The 23,777-nt window shown below is 44.4% G+C and overlaps 1 protein-coding gene and 1 long non-coding RNA gene across 17 annotated transcripts in view; one reads left to right on the top strand and one right to left on the bottom strand.

Moving 5' to 3' along the window:
• The window catches only part of CUX1 (cut like homeobox 1), a 259,810-nt gene extending 246,909 nt beyond the window's left edge, over window positions 1-12,901 (bottom strand). For 6 of the 15 annotated variants that reach the window (XM_083714301.1, XM_083714300.1, XM_083714292.1 and 3 more), the window contains exon 1: window positions 12,528-12,782. In XM_083714301.1, coding sequence (XP_083570427.1) covers window positions 12,528-12,590 — 63 coding nt within the window. In that variant the 5' untranslated portion in view covers window positions 12,591-12,782. Of the gene's footprint in view, window positions 1-12,502 lie in introns of all 15 variants that reach the window. The other 9 variants (XM_083714289.1, XM_083714298.1, XM_083714297.1 and 6 more) reach the window with 4 other exon arrangements.
• A 78-nt stretch (window positions 12,902-12,979) lies between these two features.
• LOC310832745 lies at window positions 12,980-22,207 on the top strand. 2 transcript variants are annotated; one of them, XR_014558397.1, is made up of 4 exons: window positions 12,980-13,009; window positions 13,988-14,077; window positions 20,724-20,994; window positions 21,783-22,207. It is a non-coding gene; the product is annotated as an uncharacterized lncRNA (long non-coding RNA). The 2 variants fall into 2 exon arrangements; XR_014558398.1 differs by lacking the exon at window positions 12,980-13,009 and having other exon boundaries at window positions 13,649-14,077.
• Window positions 22,208-23,777: the final 1,570 nt, after the last annotated feature.

Below are 23,777 nucleotides of genomic sequence, written 5' to 3'. Positions count from 1 at the left end.
TCCAGTGCTAAGGTGACATGGGAGAAATTCATCTCTTGAACCTCTGGTGGGCCAATGCAATAAGCTCACAGTGTAATCCTATGCATGCCTAGTTAGAATTAAGCCCCACAGAATTCAATCAGATCTACTTCCCACTAAGTGTGTGTAAAACTGTAGACTTAATGTTCTTTTGAGAACTATATTGAGATAATGGAGACTGTACATCAGATCATTCCCAATATAACCACGTCTGACTCTTGATTTAGAACCAGTCCCATTTAAGAAACTAGTATTCAATGAAACACCATTTGTGTTAAAGTTTTATTGTACTATATGACTTATACCAGTTTTAGACTTTGAATAAAACACCCCGGTTCTTCTACCACATTTAAAACCCAAAACATTGCAGCCGTTTTAACTCAAAAGAGAATGAGAGAGAGAAGGCACCATACATAGGCCAGGGTTCAAATGCCTTAGGCCAGTCACACACCCAGCCTATTTTGGTGAAGATAAACTGAAAGGATTACATGTAGATCACCTAGAGCTCCTTAGAAGAAGGGTGAGACACAACATCATCAATTAAATGCAAAACAAGAGCATACGAAGCATCAGACCAATGGTTCGTCTAACTGCTCGGTCTCCCTTTTTTCCATGGTGGCCAACCAGACACTTCTGAGAAGCCCACAAACAGAAAGTGAAGATACATAAGAAAGAACCTTGAAATCAGAGAATAAAACCTATGGAGAAACAGCTAAGGCAGCGCACACATTCTCCTGCTATCAAAGTAGTTAAAGAATACTCTGTAGGAATAACTACACAAATATCACATTTCATGAGTTCCCTGTGAAAATCAGCTAAAAGTATACCTTTATTCTTCTATCACTTTAAGCTGGATCACACATCTCTTTTTTCTTGCACACAGACACATGAAGCATCACAGCATGTGAACTGGTTAATAGAAGCAGGAGCAGTCCCTGAGATAGTAGCTGCTTGGGGGGGAAATGTTATGCCAAAAAGTTGCCAGTGACTATCTTCATGGACTTCGTACATTGTATTCCACCAGGGGAACAGAAGCACATTTGTGGCCAAAAACAAATCAGGAGTCAAGACTGCTCACAAGTAAGTGAAAAATATTGTTGTGCACCAACCTTTTAACCTCTGCTAGATGTAGGTGCAATTAATTGGTTACAAACTCAATATTATTGGTCACAGAAATAGCCCCCAAGAGTGAATATTATATAGTGTATTATCAACACTATAAATCTATTTGAATATAAAAAACTGAATATAAAGCATGTCTCTCCTCTGATAATCCTGGGGACTGTATTCGGATGAGGGTACTAAGAATTCTGTTAGTACCTTATCAAGTCACTCACAGAATTGCAGTTGCCCTGGTTCCCTGTGTAGATATGCTTTCATTGTTTTGCTCATGGAAGTAGTCAAACAGCATAAATTGGGCAAGTGAGAAGAGATTCTCTTTTACACCTAATAAATATTCATTTTGCATTTTAATAAGTTACAATGTTTTTCACTGCACAGGTAAGGTTGTCAACCTGCTTTTCTGCTTTCTTGTCAACTTCAAATATTTCACTTTTAGGTTTTGGCAGTATTCTGTAACTACAACATCCCAGCCCTTCCCCACCCACCTCATCTCCTCATGAACCTTTCCCTTTGGATTTGTTTTCCAGCTAGCTTGCTTTTGCTGGATACAGCCATCTTTAAGTCCCCTTATTTCCCAGTAATGAGATATACTCTGAGAGAAGTACACTAGAGCAGTTAAGGTGGAAATGGTTGTGTGAACAAGGGCAAACATTCTTCTGTTCCAGGACCCCTGCAATTCCTACTGGCTCAGGGATGGGGTGGCAGCTGCTGTCAGATGAGAAAGGAGGGTCTTGGCCCTGCTCCTTTGCCTTTAGACGCCAGGGAGGGGAAAGCAGTCCCACTGGCTCCTTGCCCTGCCCCACTGGTCCCACCTCCACTATTGGCAGCAGACCCACACCCCTCAGAGAAGAGCACACCTCCACATGCACCAGTCTTGTAGGGAGAAGTTGCATTGTGTGTGAGCATGCTATGTCTCACTTTTAAAAGCTGGCAGGAGGGGTGTGACCGTTTGTAAAGAGGTCTTCATAGCTTTCATCCCGCCTCAGACCCCTGATGCTATTCTTGAACTATGTAGCCATGCCTTTGGCGATCTGTGGCTTGACCTGTACTATTGAAGCCTTGAATACAGCTTCCTTACTTTCTCGGACATTAAAGAGATTCTGTTGTACTATTTGGGATGGAAGCCTTGACAGTCACTCCCACAAAGTTCTCTTATTAAGCTTGTTAATTAGAGTTTGCTACTAAAGGTATTAATTTGTTAAAAATGGAGCACAGAGGAAGAAACAAAAAAACACAGATTGCATGAAGTTAATATCTGACTACCTGGAAGGAACTGAGAATTACCTGTTTTAGAAAGCAAATTCACCGGGAGGAGAAACACCATCATTTTCTAACTCTTGACAACTAATGCCTTATTTCAGCACCTGTATCAAAAAGCGAACAAGAACCTCTGCAGCAGATGATAATATATCTATGCAAAATGAGAGCTGATGTAAAGGAATGGCCAAAGGCAACTCCACTCATGACAACTGCTGCAGGTAACAGTGCGAGACCAGTGTCTTCTTGTTACTCATTTGCCGCATCTGTGCACATGCATCTTTAAACACCCATGCACATGTTTCTGATATACCTAAGCTAATGAGGATCCCCAGACAGATATATAAAAGCATGTACAATGCCCTCACTTTATGGGTTCGCTGTGAGCAAGAAAAAAAAACAAAACTGACTGCAGTCTCCTGCAGCACATCTTCATGTGTAGAGTTACCCTAAGAGGTAGGATGTCCTTGGTTCCAGTTTCATCTCAGGTAGGAACTTGCTATAGATGGCCTTAAGCAATGCACTGTTCTCTCAGCCTAAGCCTGCCCCTCCTATCAGCAATGTAATACTGGGTTGCTATAAGGATTACTGAGGCAATCTACACAAAGCACTTTGAACATTCTGGGAAAGGACTATATAAATTTCAAGTCTTAATTGTATCCAATTCTGGGAAAACTGCTTTTTAAAAAAATCCCAGGGCAAAAAAAGTATCAAAACATTCCCTGTTTCTCTGCATATGAAACACCCTACTTATGTTGGGGAAGATAGTTCTGTTATATTGAAAGAAGAACTGGAATCTGTGGACTTCTTTCCAACTGCAGCAACATCAGGAACTAGAGACATCATTGAGTGCCATGGCCCAGCATTTTAACTGTCCACTTAAGTATTTAAAAGCCAAGCTCATCACCATGGCATTCAAGTGCCTCCAGGGTTCTGCCTGCAGTACCAAGTTTATTATTAATCCAATGACTACCCCCTCCAGCCGTTATTAAACACAATTTGGCAACCAGTTACTATGTCAGCAGTGTTCAATACCCAATTTAGAAAGTGCAATTGTCCTAGAGCAGAGCTGGCTGGCTATTGCTCACTGAACAGTTCTGGTTTCCAAGAGAAGGGATATATTTCTCATCTTTGGCCCTTCAGTCTTCCTTTCCAACCCCACAGAAAATGCCTGTACAGAAAGGCTTGTTGAAGGCCTTTATTTCAACAAGCATATCCCCAAAAGAAAAGGTTTCCCACTCCTGTCCCAGAATGATGCTGAAAGTACCTTCCTCATGTAAAGAAAGGTTTGATCAAAAGTAAAAGGAACATTGAATATGTCAGGCCCAACAAGATGGTATGAATTAGCTGAAGAGCATCAGACAGGCAAAAACGGGAAGGCCCTCACCATCCACAGGGCCATTTGCAGCCCACATAACTGAGCAAGCAACAACCAATCCACTGCTTCAGCATAAATGTTTACCAGCTCCCATCCTGAGAATAGAAATAAAATCAGACAAAGTTCTGCTTCAAATTAGTTCAGATTGGATAACTTAACTCCAGGAAAGACCACCTGTGTTGATGGAGAAAGCACATATTATTTGGACCCAGGTTCAAATTCCCACTCAAGTCACGAAGCTTAATAGACAGGCCTTAGGTAAGCCAAACTGTCTCAGCCTAGCTCAGCCTATAGAACTGTGGGACTGTGGGAAAGCACAGAAGCCGTAAAGCTATTTATGTGCGTAGAACAGGATATAACTGTTCTGTTAACCACAAAGTTCCCACAGAAGCCATGATTCTTCCCTGAACCAAGGACACGATTCACATTCTTGGTAGCGTCCAGATCCCCAGATGAGAACGCAACATACACAAGTACTTACATGAGGTTAAGAGGGAGATTACATACTATGAAGCAGTGTCTCTCCAACACCGGGGGTTGCCTGGAGGTGGCATTAAACAAATCCAGAGGTGGAATTTGTGACAAAAGGAAGAGGCGCTTGTGTACAAAATCATACTTTTAGAAGCTATTTCATATGAGGAATGGGCAACATGTGGCCCTCCAGATGCTGCTGGACTTCAACTCCCATCATTCCTAGCCATCATGGCCACTGGTCAGGGATGATGAATGCTGTAGTCTACCAACATCTGGAGGGTCATAGGTTGCCCACTTTTGCTATAGATAATCATAGTTGCAAAAAGGGTAAGGAATCCAAACAAGCAATCTCCTTAAGTATGGTCTCAAAGGTGACACCTGAGCTAAATTTGGGAATCCAATCCATCACTAAGGCACTCATATCGCCAAGTGCAAGGTGTGAGTCCATATACAGGATGCCATTCTGTAACAACTGGAAACAAGCAGAGAGGGGAGCACAGATAATAAAAGGACAGTCCAAAGTCTATGGCAGCAGGTTACCCATAAAACAACCATAAGGTAAAGGTAAAGGTACCCCTGCCCGTACGGGCCAGTCTTGACAGACTCTGGGGTTGTGCGCCCATCTCACTCAAGAGGCCAGGGGCCAGCGCTGTCCGGAGACACTTCCGGGTCACGTGGCCAGCGTGACATCGCTGCTCTGGCGAGCCAGAGCCGCACACGGAAACGCCGTTTACCTTCCCGCTAGTAAGCGGTCCCTATTTATCTACTTGCACCCGAGGGTGCTTTCGAACTGCTAGGTTGGCAGGCGCTGGGACCGAGCAACGGGAGCGCACCCCGCCACAGGGATTCGAACCGCCGACCTTTCGATTGGCAAGCCCTAGGCGCTGAGGCTTTTACCCACAGCGCCACCCGCGCCCCAACCATGCCTGAGGCTAATTCAGGCCCATCCATCTGTTCACCAGGGATTCAATAAATTTCCTGGTTTTCTTGGCAACCTGGAATAGCAAAAAAGAGGAATGAGAGAGGCATGTGAAAGAACCTGGCTGGCTAGTGAGCCCTATCAGGCTGGGTGGAACATGACTTACACAGGCCAGCTATCCTGGATCGGGAGCTGGTAGAGCCCAGGAGATCTATGGAGCAACAAGGAAAGTTATGCAGCTTCCAAAGCTTTTTATGCTGACGGGGGCTTCTGCCACTACACCAACAGAGCTTACACCCCAATCTAACAGAGAAGCATCTGATAAGACCCTAAAATGTTTGAGAAGTGCTTGTCTGGAATAGCTGTCTCATGAGTAAGCCTTTGCCGTTTTATAGCCCTGGCCAGGCTGACTCTCCCATAACAATGGTGAGCTCATGAAACGGAGAGCAAACAAGGATGTGTCAGTCCCACACTATGCTCTTGGCTTTTTAAAAAATCACGCTGATACGATCTTGAGTGTAGGAGCCTGGAGCTGTATATTATGATGTAGAAGGAGACTGAGGAGCTGCACACCTTCCTCTCGCTGTCAGGTATCTGGAGGAGCAGTTTCCAGTAGGCAGCCTGCATACCCATTCTAGTCTCTCAACAGAAAAGTTTCAGATTAATTCCTTATAGGTTTTCCCAGGATATAAAAAAGGGTGGAGTGGTGGTTTAGAACCAATATAGTCTTCTAGTTAGTTTCAAACTGTGGCTAGAGCCTCAGGAAAATTTCTACCTGACAGAGCACAAGTCAGCTACTTATAAACTTCACAAACTTCTGCAAATGGAATAGAGAAGGGGAGTGGGGAAAGACAGAGAGTGGACAATGACTTGCTAATGATTCCCTCTATGTAAGATTCCCTCCTGCATGAACTACGGTTTTATTAAAATGATCCAAATTTGAAATCAGATCCTCCAATATCTAAATCCCAACCAGATATTGTTTTTCCCTTCTAGTTCTTTAAGCCCTTAAAAGGAAATCTGAATGCCAATCCAGACAACTTGATAACTCAAGCCACTGAACTGACTGGATTTTTACTTCAGTGGAACTATCTCAGTGTAAGAATAGCAAACCATGGTTTGTGTCATACACCAGTCTGTAACTGAGGCACCCCATGTGCAAAGTCTTCCGTACGCCTATCGTGGCTACCAATTCTAACCACAATTGCAAGAGCCCCTTCATTTCAGCCATCCTGTTTCACTGTATTCAAACAATGAGAGACCTACCACCTCACTTGTGTGGGCAGACATATACCCCATTGCTGAGGGGTAAGAGTTGTGGGTGACAGAAGTAGATCAGGGCGAAGCAGCCAAGCCAAAGAACAAGGAAAGAAAAGTGCCTGGCAGCATTTATTTTCTTCTCCTGCTTTGGTTGTTCAAGAAAGACAGGTGTTGCCAGAAAGGTGTGTAGGGGGCAACAGCATCCTCTCCTTCACAGGGCAAGGAGAGGAGATGAAGGCAGCTAGCCAGGAGATAGACCATAAGAGGTTCTCAGAACCAATAGCCAATACAAGGTCATAGAGGCTTCTGTGAATACTGTGACTTGTACAGAGGGTGGCAATTGTTTTCTATACAAGGTAATCAACAAAGTTTTATTCAGAGCAGAACGAACGAAATTTGTGGTCCTAACCGTCAGGTTCAGTAATTTCAGTGTATACTCTAAGTAAAACAAAGTTGGAAACTTAGTTGTCTGTCATTTCTACAGGTAGGACAGTAGCATCCCATCTTCCAAGAAGAAGTATCTGAAGAAGTGTGCATGCACACGAAAGCTCATACCAAGAACTAACTTAGTTGGTCTTGAAGGTGCTACTGGAAGGAATTTTTTTTGTTTTGACTATGGCAAACCAACACGGCTACCTATCTGTAACTGATCCCATCTTCCAGTGAGACAGCCAATTATGGGAAAAAGCCTGGATACACAACACCTAAGACAGATAAATACGAACCATTTTGTGTACAAATTTAATAATCAAACAGAACTCTCTGTCAGTATTGCCAGAAGGTTTCAAGAAAAACCCAGCACTACTGAGAACAGGGTCACGTTTAGTTTGACAAAAACAAGATTGAAGTTTACACAAATGTGTCAAACCGAGTTTTACAGTAGGCACAGGAATTATGTTGAGCTATTTTTACAAAGCAAGAACAAAAACAATTTATCAATCTGCCATTTGGCTGCATTCTTTGCTAAAATTTCCATATGTTTAAACTTTGAGATGATCATTTTAATTTTTAATAGTAGTTCAAGCGTCATGATTTCCCCCTCCATGAAAACCATATTTCTATAACTACCTCTGCAGTAGCAAACAAAACATTTTGGGATAATTCTCATGGGATTTGCAAACTTTTCCATTCAGAACAATTACGACGCACACAGGCAAAAGTGAGCTCAGCTACAATTAAAGTTGTCAGACCATGTTTAACTACATCTTAATCTAATCCATTTTATTTTATACAATCCTGCATCTGGATCTCATTTCCTGAATTCCTGTAGGTATTCTGGGTCACTCTTACAAACCCTTTCAAGTAGAGAAAGTTCAGCCAAGTCTACCTTAATCCAAAACTTTTTTAAAAAAACATTGGAAGAAAAAGAGCAAAGCAAGGAGATATTTTACCCTATCTCCTAATCCTTCTGGAAATCAAAGAGCACTAGTATTTTCCATCAGACAATGGACAGTAGTTAAACAGCACATTACATTTGTCACCCCCAGAGTACTTTTCAAGGGTTAAGCACTTCAGTTCTTGTAGAGCAGCACAATCATCACCCCCCCACACACACAGCTGCCCAAAGTTTTTCTATCATTTCTCAGAGCAATATACACCTCAATCCAGCACCCTGCCCTTCACACAAACACACACACACACACACCACCTCTAACTCTACTTCAGCTATGCCAAACATCTCTGTAAGCATTACTTCCGGCTCCTTCAGCTCTCAGCTTCAACAGGGACATTGGCTGAGCAGACTACCCAGCAGGGGATAGAAGAAAGGGAGGGGAAAGACCAGCTTTCTAGCCAAATTAATTTTCACGGCAAGCACTTAAAGAGGCTGGACACAATTTCCCTGGTACAGATCAGCCAATCCATACTGCAAGAGAACATTGATTGACAGGGAAGGCACCTATTAATTTGGTGCTCTTCCCCCTTTGCCGTTCGTATTTATTTATATAAATATTACACGCACACCTGAGCTGCTTTATGGAACAGTGCATCTGCAATCTTATCAGGGAAACACACTCCCAAACAAGGCAAGAAATGTTTAGCATGTTTGTTCATTCTCTCCCTCACCCTTCTCCTAATATTACTCCTGAGCATGTTTTTTTTAAAAAGGCAGAACAAGAGTTAACACACTGAAAAGTCTTGAGGTGAAAGGGTGAGGATGGATATTGTTGTGGAAATGGCCTTCCCATGGCCAGTCAGCCAGGCGTTGTCAACACCACTGAGGACTACAAAGAGATAAGGGGGTAACATCAGCATTTATAGCCCCCAAAACAAATCAGCATGGAGCCCAAATTCCATGCAGGATGACAGCAAACAAAGGAGTAACTACCATACATTCAGGTGTGGGGTTGCCTAAATACACTACAGGTAGCCAGGAGCTTCTACCCCATGTAAAATAAAAGTAAGTCATATACCCAAGCAAAGCCAGAACTAGAGAGAGAGACTGGAACTTTGCATAAACACCTTCCCCAAGCCAGACAGGTCTTCTGGAAGACAAAGGACTTCCTGACATACCCACCACTGCCATCACTGACACCAAAAGCAGGTCTCTCACCCATCTCAACCAAGACTTAAAGGAGCACCTCCCCCTATCCTCCCTGGATGCCCAGCATCAGGTTCAAATCCACAAGAATGGGGAAAGAGGGGTGGGATGCAAACGAAGGGGAGGAAGAGTTTGGGGAAATGGGGAAATGGGCAAACACACACACACACACACACACACTTACAGATGTAAAATGTCTGAGGGGGGGGAGAAAAAAAGGAGGCCATGCCTGCCCAGGTGTGAAGTGACACAGAATCCCTTTCTCCAAACTGCAAAAGGGAACACCAAGACAGTACAAGTCCCTTTGGAAATGGAAAGGGGAACCTGTGTGTGAGGAAAGCAATTCACAAGAACACACATACAACATCAACAACCCCTACATCTGAGGGAACTGGAAAGCAAATGGGAACAGCGCACCACCGGCCCAAAAATAGGAGGACTCAACAGGAAGCGTGTGGGACTAAGAAGCTCTCATGATGACACAAGTATCTCCTTCTCCCTGCAAAACCTCAGATGACAGAAAAACATGGGGGGTGGGTTTCCAGATCAACCCTTCAGGCCTCAGCTAATAAACGGGGTTGAAAAAGGGTGCCAACCCCACCCTCAAAGACAACCTACATAGCAGCAGGAAGGTGGTTTCTTCAAGAGAGACTGAAAGGATCCCCACTCCATCACCTTCAGGATGGTGGTGGGATCCAGTTAGAGTTTGATGGGATAAGAGATCTTCTGTCCTACCCTCATTCAGATCCATCAAGTATGGAGGGAAGAAGCAAAGGATCCCCCATAGCAAGCTGACAGGATTAAACAAGTCTTCCCCTGACCTTGGATGCTCTCCATTCCCTCACATGAGAACAAGGGAGGAAGAATTTTACCACCCACCCTATCTTTTTTTTAAAAAAGCTTCCCCCAACTATGTGGGTGGGAACAAATAACGAGAGCAGACATCCCTATGAGGCTTGTGAACCCCCTTTTAAAACAAAACTGGGGGATAAGACTGAAAAGAGAGCCTCACAAACACAGTAATTAGCATTAAGCAATGTATACCCCTTTTAAAAACCTACATAATTTGTAAGAGACAGGCCTAGTTTCTTCAAGAAGGAAGCCAATTAATTCACAGCCTCAGTACCCTCCCGTCTGGAAGAATTGGGGGGAGGGAGAAACATGAAATCCTAGAGCCCAATTTGATAAAGGGGGGGGGGGGAGAGAAGAGAGAAATTGACTGAGTGAAGAAGCTAAATCTATCATTAGATAAACCTCACTCCTTTCCAGTCACACGCACTAGCCTAAATATAATCAGAAAATGATGATGTGGGGGAGGGACGTTGTTGGTCAGAGCCTCAACCATACAGGCAAATGAGAAATGGGGTTCCCCACCCACTGCAGCCCCCAGTTACTGATATGGGGGGGAGCTCTTTACCTCCATCCCTCATTTTCCTCCTTTCCCAAGCCAGGATCAAAAGTCCTGCAAAGTTTCCCACGAGCTTCAAATTTTGCGCGCACATGCAGTGGGGGGGGGGGGTGGAGAGGGCAAAAAAGATTCAGAACAGAAGCAGAAATATTTTGCTGGGGGGGGGGAGTGAGAAACACACAGCACAGGACACACATGCAGACATGGTCCTTTTCTGCAACATTCTCCCTGCCTCCATGAAACTGGGTGACCGGCTAGGGAGGAGGGGGAATTGCGGGGGGGGGGGGGGTAGAAAAGAAAGAAGGGGTGTTGGTGCAGAAAGAGAGAGGAACAAGGGAAACCCACACCATTTTTGGGGTTATTTTTACATCCCTCCTTAAAAACTGGGGGACTCTCAAAAAAGGTTGGGGTTTATTATTAGTGCTGGTTGAGTTTTATGGTGGGGGGGTATACAAAAGCATAAAAAACCTAAGGAGGGGACACATATACATTTCCAAGCATGCACACCTATTTTGCTGATTTCTTGCATGTCTCAGTCCCTCTGTATAAAACTAAGGAGCTGGTAGAGGGGGAGCATTACTGAACGTGGGATGGATTTTTGTTTTTGTGGGGAGCAAGATTTTAAAATGATAAACAGCAGACATCCATATGCACAAACGCACATATTTCCCTCTCCTTTACTCTCTTTATAAAACAGTTAAGCGGGTATGGAAGAAGGGGAGAGATTAAAAACAAAACGAGAGAGCCCACACACAAAACTTAAACCAGCTAACACTCCTCCCCCCTTTCCGAAACTGTTCAAAAAGATAGAGAGGGAGGAAGAATTAAAGAAGAGTGTTGTTAGCGGGGGGGGGGGGGTTTGCAAAAACAATTAAGAACCGGGGAGAATGGCAGGCATATATACACCAGCCTATTACGATGATCTTTCCTCTTTCTAAAACTAAGAGACTGTTCAAAGAGACTAATAGCAGGCACGGAGGGGGGGGGGGTTCCGCTGGAGGTGTATGGTTGCGGAGGGGGGTGCGCGCAAAAATCATTAAGGATCAATAAGGGAGCACTTACAAGTTACTGTTATTTAGTCCCCATTCTCCTAAAAGTAGAAGGCTTGTCACAGAGAGACTTAGTAGCAACAGAAGTGGGGAAAGTGTTAGGAATAGGAAGTAGAAGGGGGTATTTTTCTTTGGCGGGGGGGGGGGAGGATGCAAAACGAATTAAGAAACAAGAGAGTTATCCCTCCTTACAGTTTCCAAAACTGTTCAAAAAGAGGTGGTGGCCCAAAGTGGGGGATGTTTTTCCTTTTTTTCTTTAAAAAAAGTGTGGGCTTTTTTTCTTTCTTTTTTAGAAAGGAGAGGGTTAGAAATCAACTAGCCCCTTCGGCACCCAAAGCAACCCTAAGCCTTCCCACCCCCCTCAAATTATAATAAAAAACCCACCATCCTCATTTTTTGTACTCTTGTTTATAAAACTGGGGCGAGAGAGACGGGGGGAAAGAGGACCCTAAAGAGGAAGAGCGCGGCTCTGTTCCGAGGAGGGGGGCCTTTGGGGTTGGGGGTCCGTGTGCCACAGGGCAAGGGGGCTGGGACGGCGAGGGGTGGGGGTCCGGCGGCCCAAGACCGGGGCTCCCCCATCCCGGGACAAGCCGCCCCCCGAGGAGGAGGAGGCGGCGGCGGCGGCGCCATCTTGTTGGGATCGATGAATTGAACAAAGAGGATCAATTTCCGATCGCGGCGGCGGCGGCAGCGGCGGCGCCGGGCTTATCGATGGGAGGGAGGCGGCGGGCGGCGGGGAAGCGGGCAGGGGCGGCCGGGCGGGATCCAGCCTTCCTCTGAGGGGGGCGGCGGGGAAAGAAGGGGAGCCCAGGGGAGACGGAGAAGCCGACGCCGCTTCTTGCCGGGACATTTAGGTTTTAATTTTTTTTAAAGGGGGGGGGAGAGGCAGGTTTCCTTTTCTTCTGAAGGAAAAAGGGGAAATGGGGGGGGGAGGGTGTCTGAGGGAAGAAGAAGAAAAGGGGGACACGCAAACACACCACACGCACCTCAAGGGGAAAGCGGGGAAAGGGGCGGGTGGGGGGCAGAGATATGCAGGGGGGCGAGGGTGGGGTGGGGGGCCTGGACGGGAGAGACCCACCCGCGAGCGGACCCCGGAGCCTGACCTGCAGCTGCTGTAAATCAAAGCGCTTCCAATATTGAAACATCGATCCCACATTGGCCGCCATCTTGAGACATATTGAGACAGAAGTGAGCGGCGGATCGAGCGAGGGAGAGAGAGAGGAGAGAGAGAGAGAGGGGAGGGAGGGAGGGAGAGGGGGCTGGAGAGCGCACGAGGAGGAGGAGGAGGAGGAGGGAGCCGGAGAGAGAGACAGGCAGCCAGGCAGGCAGGCGGGCAGGCAGGGGGAGAGAAGAGGGGAGGGAGGGAGCGATACACAGAGAGAGAGAGAAAAAAAAGGAGGGAGGGAGGCCGGCAGCAAAGCGGAACGAGGCGAGGGCGGGCGGAAAACCCGGACAGGAGCGGCAGCGGCCACTCGAGGCTCGCGGAATGGCCGACCCGGCGGCTGGCATAAGGGAAGAGGATAAAATAGGCACACACTCATATATATATATATATATACATACAATATATGATTTCATTGTAATGGTAACGGTGCAGAGAAAACGAAACTTGGTGACAAAAAAGCGTTTACGACGATATAGATTGGGGGTTTTTTAATGTATATATTATTTGATTTTAATAATAACGATACAGAGAAAACGAAACTTACAAGTTGGAAGACATATATGTATATATTATTTAATTTTAATAATAACGGCGCAGGCAAAACGAAACTTACAAGTTGGAAGAGTGTGTGTGTGTGTGTGTGTGTGTATATATATATATATATATATATAATGTATATGTTTCTGTATTTGATTTTAATAATAACCGTGCAGAGAAAATGAAACTTACTGATAACTTAGAAGACACACACATATATATGATTTTAAGCATAATGGTGCAAATTAGGATTCACTAGGACTATAAGAAAATATTTTTTATTTGATTTATTAAAGCCACAAAGAAACAAAACTTAACTGAAGTACCCCCCACACACACACACACAAAGGCACACACCGATTTATTTTTATTTTATTTATGTGATTTTAATAATAATGGTATAATAACAGTGATACATTAGAATTCACAGGGGTTTGTTCTAATTATATTATTTTTACATTTTGTTGTAGGCTAGTTTCTTTCCATTTTTTTTTATTTGCAGAAGAGCTGCTGCAGCATGCTCTGTATGGTAAAGAGTTTCTTCTGGGCTTTTTTTCTTCTTCTGTAGACTTTTAAATGCTGTTATTTGCATCTTACGCAAAAAAGGAGATACACATGTGGATAATATACAAGTAATATGCAGAGAGAAAAATGCCTGTGACATGCGGGTAATAATGTTGTGTCGATCAAACTATCAAGCTTATCAGCCAGCCCAGATAAAGGTTATAGCCGAAAATATTAGGTAATGTTTTTATCAGCGCAGTCCTAGACATGTCTCCTCTCCTCAGATCCGTAACGACCAGACGCCTTCGTCTGCCACAGCTGCAATAAAACATGTCTCTCCTGTATTGGTCTCTACAGCCACAGCAGATGCGGCAACTCTTTAAAGGTTTGGCTGATAGCATACTCCATTGTCTCTTGAGACAGACAGAGGGCAATAATAACTTCCAGGTAAATGTTTGTGCGTATGTAGCATGTCAGCCTCGGTCCTGGGTGACCAGGGTTCAAATCCCCGCTAAGCCATGAAGCTCTCAGCCTAACTTACCTCACAGGATTGTTGTGGGGAATAGATGAGGGGGAGAACCACATACACTACCTTCAGTTTTATGTCTGATAATGGATAAGAGCTATAGTTACTTTAGTCTTAGTTGTGCAATCGTGTTCCCAAATACCTGCAGATAAGGCTACATACGTGCCATATATTTAAAGCACCCCCCCCCCCAAAAAAAATTGGGAACCACATTTGGTTAAGGGTGCCTGGTAGTGGAGTTAAACTACAATTCCCAATCATCTTTGCAAGGGGTGGGCTTTGAATGTAAGGTGTGCCTGCAGCTTAAGTCTTGTTGAGTTTGATGGGATTTGCTTCTATATAAGCAGGTATAGGATTATTACTCTTAACACGCAACCTTGAGGTAGTCCTCCCAGCGATATTCTGATAATGGTGGGTAGGAGAAAAAGTTATAGAATATAATTCTTGGTGATCAGCCAGGAATGTATATTTTCATTAAGTTATGGCAAGGCAAACTAAACAAGGGGCAAGGGAACTAGGGTCACATAGGGTCTGGACCACTTCAGAATGTGTGTAAGAAATCACATGGCATCACAGCATTTTATAATTGGATGGAAACTTGGAAGTCCTTTAGTTCAGGGCAGTAGTGTTGTGGCAAATTCAGGATCCCTTCATGATAGACACAGGCCCTCACAATCACACCCCCTTCTAAAATTATGCAACCTTCTATACAACAGTCTTAGAATTATGCAATAATAACATTTGAGGATGCATTGCAAGGATCAATGCAGATCGCCATGTGTTTGCCTTTTAGCTGGATCTACCATTTTCTGGGACGTGGGTGGCGCTGTGGGTTAAACCACAGAGCCTGGGACTTGCCGATCAGAAGGTCGGCGGTTCGAATGCCCGCAACGGGGTGAGCTCCCGTTGCTCGGTCCCTGCTCCTGCCAACCTAGCAGTTCGAAAGCACGTCAAAGTGCAAATAGATAAATAGGTTCCACTCTGGTGGGAAGGTAAACAGTGTTTCCGTGTGCTGCTCTGGTTTGCCAGAAGTGGTTTAGTCATGCTGGCCACATGACCCTGAAGCTGTACGCCAGCTTCCTCGGCCAATAAAGTGAGATGAGCGCAGCAACCCCAGAGTCGGTCATGACTGGACCTAATGGTCAGAGGTCCTTTTACCTTTACAGTACCTACCATTTTCTGGGCATGTTCATGTGCAAGTGTTTCGGAGAGCTCTGATATCTTATTTCTGAGTCACTTGAGGTTATGTTTTCCCTTAAGTTCCATTGTATGCTTGCACCCCATTCTCTTGAAACTGAAGCTCCTTGTGCTTTCTGTGTTCCTAAATGCTTAGTTTTAGAGCATACAGAACATCTCCTTGTTGCTCTTCCTGCACTCCTTCTCCAGAGTGACCCTGGTAGCCTGTCTCCTCACCTCTTTTCTTTCCGATTGGCTTCAGTCAGCACAAAGGGTGAGAAGACCTTCTGTGGCTAAAATGCTCCCCTTCCATGGTGGTTGGGTGGCTCTGAAGATTGGGATCCTGCTGCAGAAATAGCAGTAGGTCTTCAGCTCCCCACAACCCCAGACCACTCCATCTCTGGTCCAGGAACCTCTAGATGTTGGACACAACTCCCATCATCCTTGACCACCAGCCCTTGCAGATGCTAGCTGAAGCTGATGGAGCTCAACAAAAACTGGAGGGCCACAGCTCTCAATCCAAATTCCTCCTCAGTGCAGGAATTTCCTTCTATGCAGAAGCTCCCAGGTTCAGTCCTGGGCATCTGCAGCTAGGGCTGGGAGAGATCTTGGACTGGAATCCTGGATCGCTGCTGCCAGTCACATTCAATGATGCTAAGCTAGATAGATCAGTGGTCTGACTCGGTATAAGGCAGATTCCTGTGTCCCTATGCCCCTAAATCAGTGGTCAGCAACCTTTCTCAGCCATGGGCTGGTCCACCATCCCTCAGACTATGTGGTGGACCGGACTATATTTTGGAAAATAAATGAAAGAATTCCTATGCCCCACAAATAACCCAGAGGTGCATTTTAAATAAAAGGACACATTCTACTCATGTAAAAACACGCTGATTCCCGGACCGTCCACGGGCCGGATTGAGAAGGTGAATGGGCTGCATCCAGCCCCCAGGCCTTCGGTTGCCTACCCCTGCCCTAAAGCTAAGCTGATACTAACCTCCCTTTTTGACATGGGGAGCCTCCAACAATGCAAGTGTTCAGCAGATTTCAGGAGTGCTAAAGGAGGGCTATGCCACAGGATTCTTCTGCCTTATGAAGCAACAGCATAGATCCATGACCAATACTGGGAAATGCTTTGGGGCTGTATAAGGATGTTGAGCAATGGAACACATCCAGGAAAAACCGCAGGATCTGTTTTCCTGGAGGCTTTTAAGATGAGACAGGATGATCATCTATCAAATATTCCTAAATTCTGGGAATTATCTAATTGCAAGCAGTGAGATCTCTCAATGTGATTCAGACCTGAAAGTCATGAAACCTAAGAAACGAAGAGAAATCAGTTAAAGACAGAAGTAGGATGTTGTTATCTGATTGCAACCTGGGGAAAAACAACAACAGCAACACCCCACTATCATCTCTGCATTTATAAAGAGGCAACTGGGTCTGAGATTTGGGCGAGGATTCTTTTCTAACTGATAGACCTTCAGTCTAGATCAAGAAACACTTAAAAGTACAAGAGACTGCAACACACAGAGTAGGGTGACAGGTTAGGAGCAGGGAGAACAAGTTAAAGCGCAGCGTTTTATGCTAAACAACACGATCCTATGCACATTTTCCTGGGAGTAATACACCATGTGAATTTATCGGGGCTTGCTTGTGGGTCACAATGCGCAGAATCAGGTTGAAAATGAATTAACATTTTAAAGCCATTATTGTATTACTTTGCATTTAACAGGGTGCTTTTTTAAAACAACAACAACAACAATGTAATAATATATTCTTGACAATTTTGAACAAAATCCTTGAACAACATAAAATATCACCACACAGGAAGGCAGCACACAGCAGTGTTCTATCTGACAAGGGTAGTTTTAAAAGCCCCACAAGAACTCCATGATCAGTTTCCCAGAACCAGGAAAGTAATTTTTTCTGGAAGTCTAGGACAATGATAATTAGGTAATATGTACAGATCTCAGAAGTCTTTTGTGCATATACTGAGTGTGTGTGGGCCTGCACTGTGATTTAGAAGGGATCCTGAGTGTCATCCAGTCCAACCCCCTGGAATGCAGGAATCTTAACTAAGGCATCCATGGCAGATGGCCATCCAACCTCTGCTTAAAAACCTCCATGGAAGGAGAGTCCACCAGCTCTTGTGGGAGTCTGGTCCACTGTTGAACAGCTCCACCAGAAAGTTCTTCTTGATGTTTAGTTGGACTCTCCTTTCGTGTAACTTGAAGCCATTGGTTCAGGTCCTACCCTCCGGAGCAGGAGAAAACAAACTTGCTCCATCTTCCATTTTGCATCCTTGAGATATTTGAAGGTGGCTATCGTATCTCCTCTCAGTCTCCTCTTTTCCAGGCCGTTCCTAATGCTTTGTTTCCAGGCTCTTGATCAGCTTGGCTGCCCTCCTCTTCCCTAAGAACAAGAAAGTTACAGGATTTTGATGATTTGCAGTTCTGAAAAATGTGTATGTTTTGTAAGTGTGGGTTTGTGTGGTGTAGTGGATAGAGCATCTAAACCCCACCCCAAAGTGGCCAGAACCAGATTGCAGACAATCACACAATCTTAACACGCAATAAGGCACCCAAGCATCCCAACACCACTTAACACCCACCCACACATGTGCATCTTTAACACATGCATTCAAGCATCCTCCCTGATTTATACTGGGGATGATGTGGCTCTGCAGATGTTTTGGACTCCAACTTCCTCCATCAACCCCAGTCAGCATGGTCAATAATTGGGGACAATGAGAGAGGCAATCCAGCAACATCTGGATGTAAACAGATGGCACTCTGTAAATAAAATAAATACAGTGGTACCTCAGGTTACATACGCTTCAGGTTACATACGCTTCAGGTTACAGACTCTGCTAACCCAGAAATAGTGCTTCAGATTAAGAACTTTGCTTCAGGATAAGAACAGAAATCGTGCTCCAGTGGCGCGGCAGCAGCAGGAAGCCCCATTAGCTAAAGTGGTGCTTCAGGTTAAGAACAGTTTCAGGTTAAGTATGGATCTCCGGAACGAATTAAGTACTTAACCTGAGGTACCACTGTATCTGTTGTGAGGTCCTGGGACTGGGTGGGCTATAAGAGAAATAAATATGGTTCATTGACTTCCACAGGACAAACTCTGTAGGATTATATTTTGAAGTGTGTTGTGTGCTGAAGAATTTATGTACTTCTTTGTGTAAAGGAAACTCCAGAGAATTGAGGATTGAGCAGTAGCCTCATATATATTTATATATATTTAATATATAAACCACCCCCATTCCCACCCCATCCGGTCTTTGCTCTAAGCCATGCCTCAAAGAAAATGTATAAATAGGCACTCCAGCAAATTCAAGCCCTCTGCTTTTTATTTAGGCAACTTTCAAAAAGAGATTATTCATACACATTGCTAGTGAAATCAATACCAACCTTTCCGCCGAATCAGTGCGTTTAAAATCATGGCAAAGGTTTCTGCAGCTGTATATCAAACTCCATTACTAAGGCATTGTGTTCAGCCTCCATCGCCGGCTTCCTTCACACTAAATCTGCTAAGTAAACTAGAGCAGGGATGGGGAACCTGTGGCCTTCCCCATGCGGTTAGACTCCAACTCCCATCACTCACAGCCAGCATGGCCAATGGTCTGAGATGATGGAATTAAATTCTAACAACATCTGGAGGGAAACAGGTAAGCCACTCCTGGACCACAGCCATATGTGTATATGTGTGTGTGTGTGTGTGTGTGTGTGTGTGTGTGTGTATATATAAAATATGTTGGCTGTGTAGGCTGTGCAGGTGCAGTGATAAGTTTGTTGATGATACTAAATTGTTCAGGGCACGTAAATAAAAAGAGGATTGCAAAGAGCTCCGAGATGTTCAAGGGTCCGGAAACCAAGCCTTATGAGGAACGGTTGAGGGAGCTGGGTATGTTTAGCCTGGAAAAGAGGAGACTGAGAGGAGATAGGATAGCTATTTTCAAATACCTAAAGGGCTGCCACATGGAATATGGAGCAAGGTTGTTTTCTCCTGCTCTGAAGGGTAAGACAAAATGGATTCAAATTACAAGGAAGGCGATTCCGACTAAACATCAGGAAGAACTTTCTGACAGTAGGAGCTGTTCGACAGTGGAACAGACTCCCTCGGGAGGTGGTGGACTCTCCCTCCTTGGAGGTTTTTAAGCAGAGGCTGGATGGCCATCTGTCATGGATGCTTTCGTTGAGATTCCTGCATTCCAGTGGTTGGACTTGATGACCCTTCGAGATCTCTTCCAACTTTACAATTCTGTGTTTCTGTGTTTCCAAAAGGAGGTCATTGGGAAAGGCTCAGGAATGGGCAACCAAAATGATCAAGGGGATGTAGCTGATCTCACAGCTCGAGGGTGCCAGAGGTTGGGTCCCTGCTGCAGAAATAGTAAGGGGTATTTGGCTCGGGGGGGGGGCACTGCATAAGTGGAGCCCCTATCCTAGGATGCAAAGATTAAACTTCCAATACATCATACCTTTATCCAAAGTACATGAAAGTGTTTAGGGATGCTTCTTTAGTGAGCCAGAGATATCAATGGAAATATCGGGGAAGGCTTTGCAGTTCACAGATTGACAGGCCTTCTCCGATACAAGATAAGTCGTACCTTAGAAGTCAAACAGAATCCATTCTGGAAGTCCATTCAACTTCCAAAACGTTCGGAAACCAAACGGGGTAGCCATGGAAGCCCCGTCGGACGTTCGGCTTCCAAAAATAGTTTGCAAACCAGAACAGTCACTTCCAGGTTTGTGGCGTTTGGGAGGCAAAATGTTTGAGAACTAAGCTGTTCAAAAACCAAGGTATGACTGTATAAGTTTGGTACACACCACCAATCTAGACATAGGGTAGGTACCCCTGGAGAGCCTGCAAATCACTGAAGCACCCTTGATGTAGATTTCCTCTCCCAACAACCCCCTGCCCTGTTAGGCCTGTTGGATCTGGGTTATTAAGAATGGGATCACGCAGTCTTAAGCCTAATACATTGTGTGGCAATGTTCCAATTTTAACAGCGAGAGAACAAGGAGGAAAAAATAAAAAAACCAGAAGAAGATGTCTATCTAGCCTGAGCCAACTTGCTGGAAACACATCTGGTTAAAATTCAAGGTTTTAAATCTGCAGTAATATTTTAGAAATACATTTGGTAAGTATTAAATTGCTATGTTGTAGCTGGTAATATTTACGATTGCAATGTGTTAAGCAGAGGTTTAGATCTGTCAAGAGAAAGGAATGATTGTCATATGGCCTAACAAATGGGCCGAGGATATAAATTACATTTTATTGTATTTTTAAAAACTTTATTGTAATCTTGTTCAAAAGAGCTATGTCTTTGTCAAGTCGTTGCCTGTTCAGAATAAAAGAAGGGGTTTTTATGTGCCTCTGTTACAGCAGCCTCAAGTGCTACCTTCAGCGTGGGAAGGAAACGGAAGGGCCTCATTGTGGTGAGCACTTGGCAATTTAATCTCAAAAGGAAGATGGATCATATATTCTGAGGAGAAGATGAGCAATGTTGCATTCCTGGAGGATAGCTCTATTGATGGCTATTAGCCGAGATAGGAAAATGGAGCCCCTGTTTTGCACCTCCAAATTGCAGACACCCAAGTCCGGCCCTATCGTTAGGCAGAGTGAGGAGACTGGCTCAGGCGGTCAACACTGAGGGGTAGTAGAATGCCACATGTGCTCTCTTCAGCTAGCCTGAAGAGAGAAACCCTTTTAGTTCATTAATACTTTTTTAAAAAGATGATTTATATAATCAATTAAGGCTGCAATCCTATACATTTTCAGTGCACCTTACCTCTGAGCAAACATATACAGTGGTACCTCGCTTTATGAACTTAATCCGTTCCGGAAGTCCGTTCTTCAACTGAAACTGTTCTTAAACTGAGGTGCACTTTCCCTAATGAGGCCTCCTGCCGCCGGTGCCCTTCCACCAACCGGCTTCTGTTCTTAGACCAAGGTAAAGTTCGCAAACCGGGACACTACTTCCGGTTTTGTGGAGTTCGTAAACCGAATAGTTCATAAACAGGGCTCTTCTTAAACCGAGGTACCACTGTACAGTGGTACCTTGGGTTACAAACTTAATTCGTTCCGGAGGTCCGTTCTTAACCTGAGGTGCACTTTCGTTAATGGGGCTTCTTACTGCCGGTGTGCTGCCAGCGCACGATTTCCATTCCCATCCTGGGGCAAAGTTCGCAACCTGGAGCAACTACTTCCAGGTTAGCGGAGTTTGTAACCCGAAACGTTTGTAACCCAAGGTACCACTGTATACGATTGCACTGTACAGCTTCCAGCCTTCATTGCTATTAGTTACTGATAATATGACCTCAGATAGCGAGGCTCCGTTGGGCTTATTAATTAATAGCAAAACCATATTATGTACTAAGCAATGCTAATTTGCTAGACGGTCTTAAGCAGCAATTTTATTCCAACAGCTTCTCTTCTCTCCAGGGCTCTACACAGAAACACGACGCTGGGGCATCTTTTAATAGTTTAAAAACAAAACCTTTCCCCACAAATGTCTTAATGAGGAATTTATTTTATAATTACTTCCCCATCTTCTATGGCCTCTCTCCCCCTTACTTAGCTGTCCAAAGTTAATATATCAACAAATATTGTTTATTGACTGAAGATCATTAATTACCAAGCAATACTTCATCTTGTTTTTTGCTTGAGCCTGACCTTAAGGTCGAAAACCATCTGCTAAGGTCATAAAGATATGTGTTGTCAGAAGGAATACATTTCATTCCATGCTGAGAGATAGAAGCAAACAGACAATATATTTTCTAGGGAAAATATGTTCTTCTGTAGTCCTTTTTTTGTTGTTGTTTCTTCTTGTTTGCATACCCTAACTTATTTATTTTTCCTCTTTCAAGTCTCTCGGGCTTTTCACTGCTAAGAAATGGTTTGTGCTGATAGAATTAGCACTTAAAAATGAGGAGCAAAGAAGTCACAGAAAATCTGCATGTTTCAATTTATACATATAGGTGGAAATTCACAATTAAAATATGAACACAATCCATTTCACCATTACAGGAATGATCATAACCATGTGAGCTCTGTTGCCTGCTCAGTTGGCTGTCCAGTTGCTAACTCCTTCAGTCTTCCTTAGCTGTGACTCCTGCACTGCACGGGTTTGGACTTCGGGTCCTTCTCAACTCAACAGTTCTTAAGAGTTTTCATCTTCATCTTTAAACTGCCTTTGGACTGGACAGCCCTTCCAACAGAGGATTGTCCTCTATTGTCCTAAGGGAACTCAGGGGTAGAGCATCTTCTTTTCTGTGAGCGTACCCATAGCAGAGAGGCAGGAGGAACCACCCGCAGCAGTGGCAGGACATGCCCATAGCAGAGATGGTGGCAGGGGTGTGGCAGCAGTGGGTGGCGCACTCCTGAGGCCCATATCTGCCACCTGAGGTGACCGCCTCACCTTGCCTCATGGGCGGGCCGGCCCTGTTCCTATGCAGCCCTGCAACAAGAAGTCTGTAAAGTAAGGCAGTCTCATGGGCAGTTATCTTCAGGTTCTTCAGAGACAGACACACAGATATAATTTAGAATATGCATGTAAACGTCCTTAAAATATCAGTGACTTCACTTCTTCTCTTTCCATGGCTCATTTTGCATCTCATAAATCCCTGCATATTTTACAAAAACCAAACCATTCAGTATTCCATCATTACATCCATCAAAACTTATTCACACTGTTGAATTTATCTTAATGCTGTCAACGTTTTCAAGTGTACAAGACCCCCCCCCCCAACATATATACAATAAATGTTTTCCAATCTTTTCATCTTGGTTCTTTATCCTGAAACTGGACTTGGGTCAGGGGTGGAGATCCAAGGGGATAAAAGCAGTATTTGAATTTTGACTGCTAAGTAAAATAGCTAAGCAAAATAATAATAAAAAATAAAGCATATCATACATGGCGGCAGCATGTATGGAACAGCTTTTCCCCAACACTTCCTCTTTCACCTCTGTGGCTTTCATTCCCTTGGATGGGAAACAAACGGCTTAGTTTTGCTGTCTGCAGCAGCCTAACGGCTGCTGGCCTTAAGTCATCAAGGACTGACAGGGGAGAAAGGGAGCGACAGGAACGAACAGACCGATCCTTCGCATAATTACTCAGAAGCACAAACATTTCACAATGGTCAGCCCATTGTATTACTTTGTGACTACAATGGCTTTTAAGCAAATAAACCAAACTGAAGTGACTGATACTAAATCTCTTGAATCTAAGGTTTGCTTCCATGCCACAGGGTACCTTCCATCAGCTTCGGCTGGTGGCCCAGCTATGCCCCTATCTGGACAGGGATAGCCCAACTTCTGTCATCTGTGCTCTGGTAAACTCCAGGCTGGATTACTGCAATGCATTTTATGTGGGGCTGCCTCTGAAGACTTCAGCTGTGCAGAATTCTCCAGCCGGGTTGCTCACGGGGGCAAGATGGT

The sequence above is a fragment of the Podarcis gaigeae genome (assembly GCF_964106915.1).
Source record: "Podarcis gaigeae genome assembly, chromosome: 15".
Taxonomy (NCBI): Eukaryota; Metazoa; Chordata; class Lepidosauria; order Squamata; family Lacertidae; genus Podarcis; species Podarcis gaigeae.
The sequence above is the reverse complement of the archived record's forward strand: the minus strand, read 5'-3'. Positions and strand labels throughout refer to the sequence as shown.